General features: G+C 45.6%; 1 protein-coding gene across 4 annotated transcripts in view; it reads right to left on the minus strand.

Annotated features, from left to right (window-relative positions):
- Positions 1-10,566, minus strand: part of LOC147636614 (thioredoxin-like protein CITRX, chloroplastic) — a 34,548-nt gene extending 23,982 nt beyond the window's left edge. For 2 of the 4 annotated variants that reach the window (XR_015266175.1, XM_086800060.1), the window contains exons 1-2: positions 10,081-10,565; positions 9,856-9,978 (exon numbers count right to left, since the gene is read on the minus strand). Coding sequence is in view for 3 of the 4 variants with exons in the window: in XM_086800060.1 (XP_086656186.1) it covers positions 9,856-9,978; positions 10,081-10,290 (333 nt within the window). In the remaining variant the exon portion in view is untranslated. Of the gene's footprint in view, positions 1-9,855; positions 9,979-10,080 lie in introns of all 4 variants that reach the window. The other 2 variants (XM_086800059.1, XM_086800058.1) reach the window with 2 other exon arrangements.
- Positions 10,567-10,767: the final 201 nt, after the last annotated feature.

Consider the following 10,767-nt stretch of genomic DNA (forward strand, 5'->3'; position numbering starts at 1 on the left):
CCTTGGACTCATATGCATCCACTCATATGATCCATACACATGCCCAGGTATAATACATACATGCATCCGCATGTTTCTAGGCCTGACACGCATCCGCATGTCCCTAGAATATAGGGATTTGTGACATCTGCGGCTTTCTTTTGCTTCTGCTGAGTTTTCTGGAGGGCCAACTTAACTCTCCGATAAGCTTCATCCAAGCTCTCCACATACTGATCAGCCTCAAATATCTTATCCTTTGTATGCAAAATGGGCGGTACCTTCTTCCCTCCTCCTACAATCTCAAAAGGCGCCTTGCCTGTCGAGCTATGTACAGTGTTGTTATATGCAAACTCCACCAAAGGAAGATACTTTTCCCATTGTTGCTTGTGCTCTGACACATAACACTTGAGAAGATCCAACACTGTAGAGTTAGCCTCTTCTGACTGACCATCTGTCTGTGGATGAAATGACGATGAAAACTTGAGAGTTGTACCCATGTTGTCAAACAACCCTCTCCAAAACAAACTCGTCATCCGTGGATCACGGTCACTAATGATAGACGTAGGCAAGCCATGATACTTGAAGATGTTCGCCATGAACAACTTCACCATATGATCCACTTTAATTGTCTTCCTCACGGGAATGAAATGAGCCTGCTTACTGAACCTGCATATGATAGTCCAGATGCCATCATTTCCCGTTTGTGTCCGTGGAAGATCAAATACAAAATCCATGGCAATGCTCTCCCAAGGTCTATCCGGAATAGGTAAAGGCTGTAATAACCCTGGTGTCTTCTGACGGTCAAACTTTACCTTCTGACATACGATGCATTGCCTCACAAAGGCATCAACATCTCTTCTCAAGGTTGGCCAATAAAAGAAAGTCTCCACTGCTTTGACCGTGGCGTCAATACCTCTATGACCTGCATACGGTGGAGCATGACTTTCAATCATAACCTTGAGTCGCAATGGCCTGGTAACACACAGTCTGCCATGCATCAATAAAAATCCATCTCTGAGAGTGTAATGCTCATGCCGCTGACCCTCAGACATCTGATCATACAACCTTTCAAAATCCTCATCATGGGCATACTGCTCTTTCATTTCATCAAGCTCATGATGATAAGCAAGTGAAACTGCAGAGACCTGTGGCTTGCGTGACAAAGCATCTGCCACTACATTCTTTTTGCCTTCCACATGCATAATCTGGAAGTGAAACATTGACAAAAAGTTTGCCCAACGCATATGCTTCTCTGAAAGCTTAGTCTGCGTGAGGAAGTAACGCAAGGTCTGATGATCTGTCTGTACAGTAAAATCAGCCCCAAGCAAGTAGTGTTTCCATGTAGAAAGAGCGTGAATTACAGCCAACATCTCTTTCTCATACACCTGTAAATGCTTCTCGGCATCTTGCAAAACTCTACTCTCATAGGCTATCACATGTCCCTCTTGCATGAGAACTGCACCAATGCTACTTCCACATGCATCACACTGGACAACAAAAGCCTTTCGGAGGTCCGGTAACACCAATACTGGGTCCGAAGTAAGCTTTTCTTTGAGCTTTTTGAATGCTGTAATTTCCCGATCAGCCCATCTAAACGGAGTTGCTTTCTTCGTCAAAGCATGAAGAGGCGAAGCAATTTCAGCAAAGTGCCGTATGTAACGCCTGTAATAGGAACACAATCCTAGAAAGCTGCGTACATCATGCACGGTCCTCAAAGCTGGCCTATTAAGTATTGCTTCCACCTTTGCTGGATCCATACGGACTCCATGACCAGACACAATATGCCCCAAGAAATGCATCTCCTGCAAGAAAAACTCACTCTTCTTGCCATTAACCACCAATCTATGGTTTCTGAGTTCTGCAAACACAATGGCCAAATGCCTTCTATGCTCTTCCTCAGTTCGTGAATGCACAATCATATCATCAAAGAATGTGCCCACAAACTCTCTATGAGGCCTGAAAATCCTGTCCATCATTCTGTTAAATGTGGCAGGCGCATTTGTCAAACCAAAGGGCATAACCAAGAACTCATACAACCCAAACGTGGTTCGGAATGCTGTCTTATGCACATCCTCGGGTCTAATGTGTATCTGATGATACCCGCTTTTCAAGTCAATACGACTAAAAACTGTGGAGCCCTGTAAGCGGTCCAATATGTCATCGATCCTCGGTATGGGGAATCGATTCTTGATGGTATTCTTATTCAGCGCCCTGTAATCTATACACATGCGCCAAGAACCATCCTTCTTCTGCACTAAGAGCACAGGTGAGCAAAAGGGTGATGAGCTAGGCTGAATCAACCCCTTATTCAATAGCTCCTGCACCTGACTCATAATCTCTTCCTGTTGGGCTGCACTAACACGATACGGCAGTCTATTCGGTGGAGTACTACCAGGAATCAGATCTATGGCATGATCTTCTGGCCTCTCAGGAGGTAATTCTCCTGGCAATGACTCGGAAAAACAGTCTTGAAACCCACTTAAGAAATCAGCCCTGCCCTTATCTAACATTGACAAATTAGACTTAGACTCATCATCCTGTGCATCCTTTACATAAATCAAGTACGCGAAAAGATGCTTTTTGATTACTGATGAAATCGCCGATGCGGATACAATAGGAACAGATTCCCCTTTGAGTTTTACATCCAAAACATGCTCTTTTCCTCTATGAGTCAGAGTAATTTTCCTATTGTAAGTATCCACCACCGCATGTACCCTGTGGCACCATGGCATCCCCAACAAAACATCACAGCCATCCAAAGGCATGATGAAGAACTCTTCGCTGTCCACATAACCCTGCAAATGAAGCCGAAGCTTCCCAATGATAGGAGTAACGGGTTCTGCATACCCTGGGCAAGCCATATTTGCCTCATGTAACGGCCCCATCTCCTCTGCGCGAATCCCCAATCGGCCAGCCAAATCGGGTGAAATGAAGTTGGCTCTAGCACCTGTGTCAAAGAAGATCAAAGCATTCTGATCTCTCACTTTGCCCCATGCCCTGCACAACTCTGTAGCTTCACCACTTAGCTGCTCTCCCACAAGATCAGGAACTAAGCCTGCAGAAGGCTTTGGTTTCTTTGGCTTGGGCTCTCCTTTATTGTCAGGGTCCTTTTTGGACGTTCTTTTGGGACAATTGAATGACATATGCCCCTCTTCAGTACAGTAAAAACACTTTTGAGCATCTCTCAAAGCCTGTCTTTCCTCATAAGTCCTTTTGGGCATTGGCAACTTCTTATACTTTGTCTCTGAAGACCCTTTAGTATCACGAGAAGCATGCCCAAATTTTTCAGCTTTCTTGCCCAATTTCTTACTGCCCTTAAATCCAGATGAACCACCTGTGAGTAACGCATTAGCTGTCATAGCATTTTCAATCATCTGTGACATGTTCGTTACTCGTCTTTATACAGTAATCTCGTACCTCCTTGGGCAGCCCACAACAATACTTCTCTACCTGCTCGGATAATGGCACGGCACGATAAGAAGTCACTGGGAGTAAAGCTTCCCAAAACTTCTTGTTATAATCCTCCAAACTATCACACTTTGAAGCATCCAGCTTGTGCCATGCGGTCATAACATCCACCTCAAATGTAGATGTGAGCCATACGGAAGAGAAAACCTGTTTAAATTGGACCCATGTGGTGGGTGCTATGCCCTGCAAAAGAAGAGTAGACCACCACTGCAAAGCATTGCCCTTGAGAAAAGTGGCAGCTTTCCTCACCTTCGAGGACTCTGTGTAATTCCCACCAAAAAAAGCAGCATCAAACTGCTGTAAAAAGGTAAGTGCCTTCAATTTATCCTTGGCCCCACTGAAAGTGTCAAACTTCACTGCAGCTCCCCCTTCCTTGTAATCCTTCGCCTTGCCCATAGGCGTTAGATTATCATATGGAAGTGGTTTCGTAAGATTGCTGCCCCCAACATTCATACCCATCATTGGGTCAACATTTCCCATTCCAACACCAGGCATACCATACATCCCAGCCATGTTTCCATACATTCCACTATGCATACCTGGCTGCATGCCACCAAACATATTGCCTTGCATCCCAGGTTGCATGCCTCCAAACACATTTCCTTGCATACCGGACTGCATACCACCATACATATTCCCTTGCATGCCAGGCTGAAAATTGGCTCCAAAAGGCCCATACATACCCATGCCTCCCTGAGGATAACCCCCAGTCATGGATTGGAACACCGAGCCACCACCAAAATAACCTGGATGCATGTTCTGCTGAGGAATAGGTGGCTGTCCATAGAAGGAACTCTGTGGGTTAGCACCAAAAGCATGCTGCATGTTCGGAAACTGGGCAGGAGATGGATCCTGTGGAGTGGTACCACTATGACCATGAGAAAGATTCTTTGAACGAACCTTCTTCTTCTTTTTCTGGGGCTCTGTGCGGGGCTCTGAGCGAGATCTCAAAAATTCAGCAAATCTCTCGCTCTGTGTGAGCTACATAAAAGTATCCATAACACTAGCCAAGCGATCTTTGAACCGAGCATCATCATCCTCTTTACCATGCACATCTTCTGGCTGTGTTACATCCTCATAAGGCTCAACATCTGCAGTCTGTTCTCCTGCAAAAATATCCTCAGATACATCTCTTTCAGGAGAAGACTCTTGCTCTTCTTCTTCATGATAGAAGTACTCTTCCTCTGTATCAGACATGTTTGCTGAATTTTCAGCGATGGCTTTCTCCAAAGCAACCACGAGCTCACCTCCTTCAGAAAGTTGATGATTGGTCCCGGCAACGGAACCTTGAAACCGGCCTCTGATAGAAAACCAGAGTGCGGTAGGAGCAATCACCCGTCCACTTGTAGTCTAGATGAGAAACAAAACACAGATTGGAGCTAGAGTGCCCAAATCTGAAAACACAACGACACCTGTTGGCCCCAAAGCTTGGCGCCCCTCGCGGTATTTCTTTATTCAATTAAAAATAATATGTATGGCTGAGTACAACACAAAGACCAGCCAAGAGTTTACACCTGTAAGTCCAATCTGACGACCCACAAATTCTTCTCAGCACAGAGGATCTATGCACACAGATCTGTGTCCTCAAGCAACACATTGTGCCTCCCTCTGATCAGCCAAGATCACAAAGCAGGCCAGCCATGGGCATACATCTGGCATAACTCAAGAGCATGATACATCTTCTCAGCTCAAACATACATGTGCTGTTCACTCTCTGTCTTAATCCCTTGTCAATCTGCCATACCCCTCCTCTCACAAGGGGGCCAGATAACACATATCTGCAACAGACATCAAGCAGTAGAAAGAGAGATAGATGAACAGAAACAGAGCTTACCAAGTTCAGCTCGTGAAACAACACTGGAGGAAGCAACAGCACCAATCTGTGCTTGCAGGCACTTGAATCCACAACCCTGCTTCACACGTGTGCTTGCACTTGCCTGTATCCTCCTCCTAAAGCTCACTCCTATGCTGTCCTTGAAAGTACAGATCTGAAAATCAGCACTGTACTTGATTGTACTTGACTGTACTTGCCTGTACTTGATGGTACAGTCTTTCTGCAGTGAATCAGAGGTAGCCGCCTGCTGGATTCTGCTACTGATTGCCTGCGCCTTCCTGCTACAGCACTGTCCAGCACCTGTACTTGCCCTAGAACTGGCCGTACAGTGTACCTGCAGAAGGTACAGGGCTGTACTTGCAGTCGTACAGCACTGTGCAGCCTGTTTCCTGCAGTTGCAGGCGCCTGTACCAGCCCCACAGATCTGCGCTTCTCTGTCCACAGCAATCCCTACAGTCGTACAGTACTGTACGGCTGTTGTACAGCTTCTTCTACACACAGTTCACAGAAAAACAGCAGCTAGACCAGTCTTTTGCAGCCGCCTTGTGCTTCCTCAGCTTTTCCACGATTGTGTCTCATGCGCATGAAGAAACTTCTCCTTTTGCTACACGATTCCCCAAAAAGGGAAGAGAGAGATAAAAGAGAGAGAAAACTCCTCCCCAAATTAATCCCTAGGGCCCCAACTTTAATAAGTTCCTAGGGCCACTAAGGCCTAGGGGCAAACTCCAATAAACATTAAAACTTAATGTTTCTAGTTCCCCCCTTCACACCTAGGGATGTCCACACATCTTAAACACTGTCCGGGCACCCCCCATGTGAATCATAAAATATTCTGACTCTGCAACCACCATGCCCACACTTGTCCTGCTCCATTTTCACAGGGCCATGACAGGCAGTCGCTATTTGGCGGCGATGGGCTCAGGGTCGGCAGCTGCATGAATCAACGCAAGGGGCAGTCGCTATTCGGCGGTGATGGGCTCAGGGTCGGCAACTGCATGAATCAACGCAAGGGGCTCACGCCGGCAGCGAACGAAGCGAGAGGAGAAGTTCCATATTCGGCAGCGAGAGGGGAAGTTCCTACCATGCTGCGAACGCCTAACACCACCGGCAGCTGGGAGGGAGGGTAGGCCAGGTATGCAGCAAGGGTTCCCTCTCTGCAATACACACAGTGCGTGTGTATGGGTGTGAAACCTTTTTGTTTTTTGTTTTTTTTACATCACCATGAGTAAGGATTAACGCGAAGTCCACCATCGCTCCGCTTCTTCCATACAACACCGAGAAGAGGGGTGGACAAGGAGAGGGTGAGTGCCACGGAGAGGGTGAGGGCTTCACGAATCACAACCCACGGGTAGGAAAAAATTTTGCTATGATACCACTGTAAAGCTTTTATAGCTTTATTAACATGATTAAGACTTAATTAATAAACATAAGACAAATGCTGCAAGAAAGATTGAGAGTTGTTTGCATTGAGACAAGGGCCTTTCTTAAATAGAGGCCGAAAGGGTACAAGTGAAGAGACACATCCCTAGGAAGGGGTGTGGCTCTTGAGTCAACGGTTATGTCCTTTGGACTTAGGGGTGTGTTTTTTAATGAATAGACATGTCCTTTGATAGTGACCCATGTGCAAGGGTGTGACCCTTCACAGGTGTCCTTTCAGTTAATAAGAGATTAAGGAGTAATTAAAGAGAGATTAAGAGAGTTAGTCACAATCGTGACAGATCTTGTGCTACTAGTTTTGAAGGATGCCTCCGATGTGCCCTCATGAAGTTCTCGGGAACAAGTTCCCTTGAAATTGTTCTCAAAGTCCATGGCACTCCTATAGCATTGCTTAAAGGAGGTGTGGTCTAGAGCGTATACGGAGTTATGCAAGGGCACATCTTCAAGGCCCTCTAGGGACCTCCCAATCAACCTTTTGTTTAGAGAACTTGTCTCTATCATTAGCAAGAATGGAGATATCTCACTCGGTTGATATAGTCTTGGATGGATTCTCCATCCTTCTATCTCATGTTGTGTAATTGTTCAATTGGGCTCCATCGAGTTCCTTGTCATGAGTATCCCACTTTGAAAGCCTTTTTCAAGGCTTCAAAGGTGGATTTGTCTTCTACCTTCAGTGATCAAAACCAATGTCTCGCTTTTCCATCTAGGGTGAGGCCAAAGGCACTCACCTTAACTTGGTCATCTACATGGCCAAATGCCTCATAGATCTGATTGAACATTTCCAGATGCGATATGGGATCTCCAGTTCCATCAAACTTGGTGATTAGTTTAAAAATGTGGGCAGGTTTATTTCTTTCTTGTCTTGGCTCCTACGCCTGGTGCCCGTGGTGTTATTCCTAGCTACCCCTCCCTATTTCCACGGATATCCTCAACATTTCTGGAGTCAATCCTGCCATGGTCGGGGCTGGCACGGGTTGAAGCATTATAGGTGGGGGAGCTGGACTAGGTAGATAGTATACCATCAGTGGTCCTTGTTGCCTTAGTGGTGGTGGACCAATTTGTACTCCATAAGATTCCATATGGTATTCAGGATACATTCCATGAGATGGGTATTGTTGGTACATAGGTGGTGGGCTCCTGTCCTATAGACATGTGGTCTTGGTATGAGTCAACCATTCCGGTGGTTGGCATGGCCCCCTAGACTGCTAGATTAGTTTGGATCAAGTTACTCTCACTCCATTCTATCTTTGGTCTGTGGTCTAGTGGTGGTGTGGTCTCTCTCTCTGGCTGGTGTTCCATGCCCCTGTCCCCTGGGATGTGGATCGTTTGATTATGCATTTCCCAAGATAAACTTTCCAATTCTTATGGAAAGACTTCTTTGTGAATACATAGGGGTTTCAAGGTCTTACTTAAGGGTCAATGGTTTGTCCATGCACTGGGCTGCTAACCCTCTTGCCTCTAGGTCAGGGGATAGTGCATCCTGTGCTAGGATGTTCTTTGCTTTCCACTGTTGCTATCAAGGACTAACACCATTTGACTCCATTTTGTGTTGATCAAAGGGCTTGATCTCACAAGCAATTGAGTAGAAACGTTCTGCAAACGAACAAAGCGTTGTTTCACACCAATTTTCCTGATCGTAGCTACATGGAAGTGGAGAGTGATAGTTCTTTTTCTTTTTTCTCTCTTTCTTTTTTTTGGGTGGAGGTACAGCCATACGCTAGATGAGCTACAGGCATACGTGGCTCAAGGAATGCGTAAGCGTGGCTTAATAGAAGGTACATGTATACGTAGCTCAAGGAACAGGCGTACACTCAGGAGGGAATGGATGTGCACTTGTAAGGTTATGGCCGTTTAGGGAAGGTACGGACGTACACAATTGACGGGATCTTTAGATCTTGCTCTGCAGAGGTTGAGACATAGAAGCATTATCTTTGCTAGTGTCCAATATATTATAAGATCTAAGGGAGATCCCACCTCCTCTTTCGAGAGCGTTTTTGTCCACTAGCCAGGATCCTAGATTTCTTTGACGAGAGAGATGCCTAGGTCTTTATTTGTTGGAGCTCAACAAACATAGCAACTCCCTTCTCAAAGAGAGCAGAGCTCAGAACTGGGACATTACACATCCGACCATCACTAGCTTCTTCCAGGTACAAGATGACAACACTGATTAGCAACCCTTGACCCATCTAGGAGGGCCAACACCACACTATGCCACTTTATGGAGCACTTGGACCCTTAGGAGTCACACTAGACCACGCTCGTCTACTTAAACACACTCGACATCCACGGGCTCCCGGTCCCACAACCGCTCTCTACACAACAGCTCCAGATCAAAGAGATTCTCCAAGGTCACAAAGACACTTTCCCACTAGCAGTAGGCATGCCAAGTCTTTCGCCAATCATCAACTCCCCTAGGATGGACATCTTGGATGGATGAGGATGGATGTACCATGTATTGGTGTGGCCTAATCATCATCATTGTGCACGTGGATAGTTGTATATATTTTATTTTTTTTCATGACCACGTTACCTCATGGTACCCTTGTAACATTTTGCTTGGTCTCATAGACCCTTCGGGTCTTTCAAAGACCTTTAATCTCTCTCTCTCTCTCTCTCTCTCTCTCTCTCTCTCTCTCATGGCACCCTTGTAACATTTTGTTTGGTCTCATAGACCCTTTGGGTCTTTCGAAGACATTTAATCTCTCTCTCTCTCTCTCTCTCTCTCTCTCTCTCTCTCCACTACTCCTATATCTAAGTTAGGGGCTCTCATCACCCGCATGTTACGCTTTCGGGAGAACCACGCTGCATAGATCGTTCTTTCACCGTAGATACCCTTTCCTACCATGGGGAGGAGACTCATTGTATATCTGGATAGGTCCCATGGGTCATAATTTGGCCTTCCGTGGACGATAATAAACTACTCTACTCTACTCTACTCTCTCTCTCTCTCTCTCTCTCTCTAGCACACACACACACATTGGAAATCCTTTACTCTTTTTAGCTCTCAATTCTACTGCACATGGTAGTGCGTCTACTCTCTTACTGACTTCCAATATCTACAAGGCACCGCATTTAACTTTGAACATGCTTAACCGACTTCCTATTAGGGTTTTATTCCATGATAAAAATGCAATTACCAGCTCGAGCTCTTGTGAAAGCAGAACGCATGGACCACACCAAGTTGCATAAAAGTCCACAACTACAGGGCAATCTCTGGTGCCATCTAATATCGTATCGAGTTCCGTTGCCGTGACCTTTTTCTGCATTCAAAATAAACAAATGAACTACTTGAGATGATCCACCAGTTAGAGAGAGAGAGAGAGAGAGAGAGAGAGAGCTGAGCAAATAGTGTAGCGCCTTACCACATGGTTACCTTGAGCCATGGCAGTGATGGGTAGTTTCCATGGATGTGTTCTGAAGTTCGGAATTTCTTTCAGAGACAGGCACCTCAATGAGAAAGAAAGCCTGGGTGTAAAACCCCTCCTGGTTATTTGCCTGCGTGAAGCTTGGACAGACATGCAGGAAACCACATTGTATGTGGGATTGAAGGAGGCAACATGTGCTGCTGCCATGTGGCAACCCACTAGAAAGCAAGCAGGACCCTGTTGTTCTTGTATTGACCTTTCCTGCACAAGATCAGCCCTAAACAACAAAACCCACCGCCCCCCCCCACCCTGTTTTCACCTTGATTGCTCTTTTAGGGGGGGAAAACCTAATTCTGACAACCCAATTTCATTAACAAACCCCGCAATTTTAATGCAATAGCTTTACGCTGCTTCGTAGATGTCGTGGCTTGCAGATGAGGGGTTGCGGGTGAGAAGCTAGCCTAATTATCTCTCTTTTGCCTTTTTTTTTTTCCTTGGGGGGAGTTGGTTGATTTCACATGTCCACATCATCTATCAATGTGAAAAGTTCTCTCTCATCAAGAAGTCCCAATAATTGCACTCAAGTGTGCTTGTATATTTTGACCCATGTTATTATGCTCTTTGTTCCCTATACATATTAATTAATTTTTTCGTGGTGCCCGAATTTAATTAGTGTTGCATTAA

The sequence above is a fragment of the Cibotium barometz genome, chromosome 7 (genome assembly GCF_041138505.1).
Source record: "Cibotium barometz isolate CiBa-2024 chromosome 7, ASM4113850v1, whole genome shotgun sequence".
Taxonomy (NCBI): domain Eukaryota; kingdom Viridiplantae; phylum Streptophyta; class Polypodiopsida; order Cyatheales; family Cibotiaceae; genus Cibotium; species Cibotium barometz.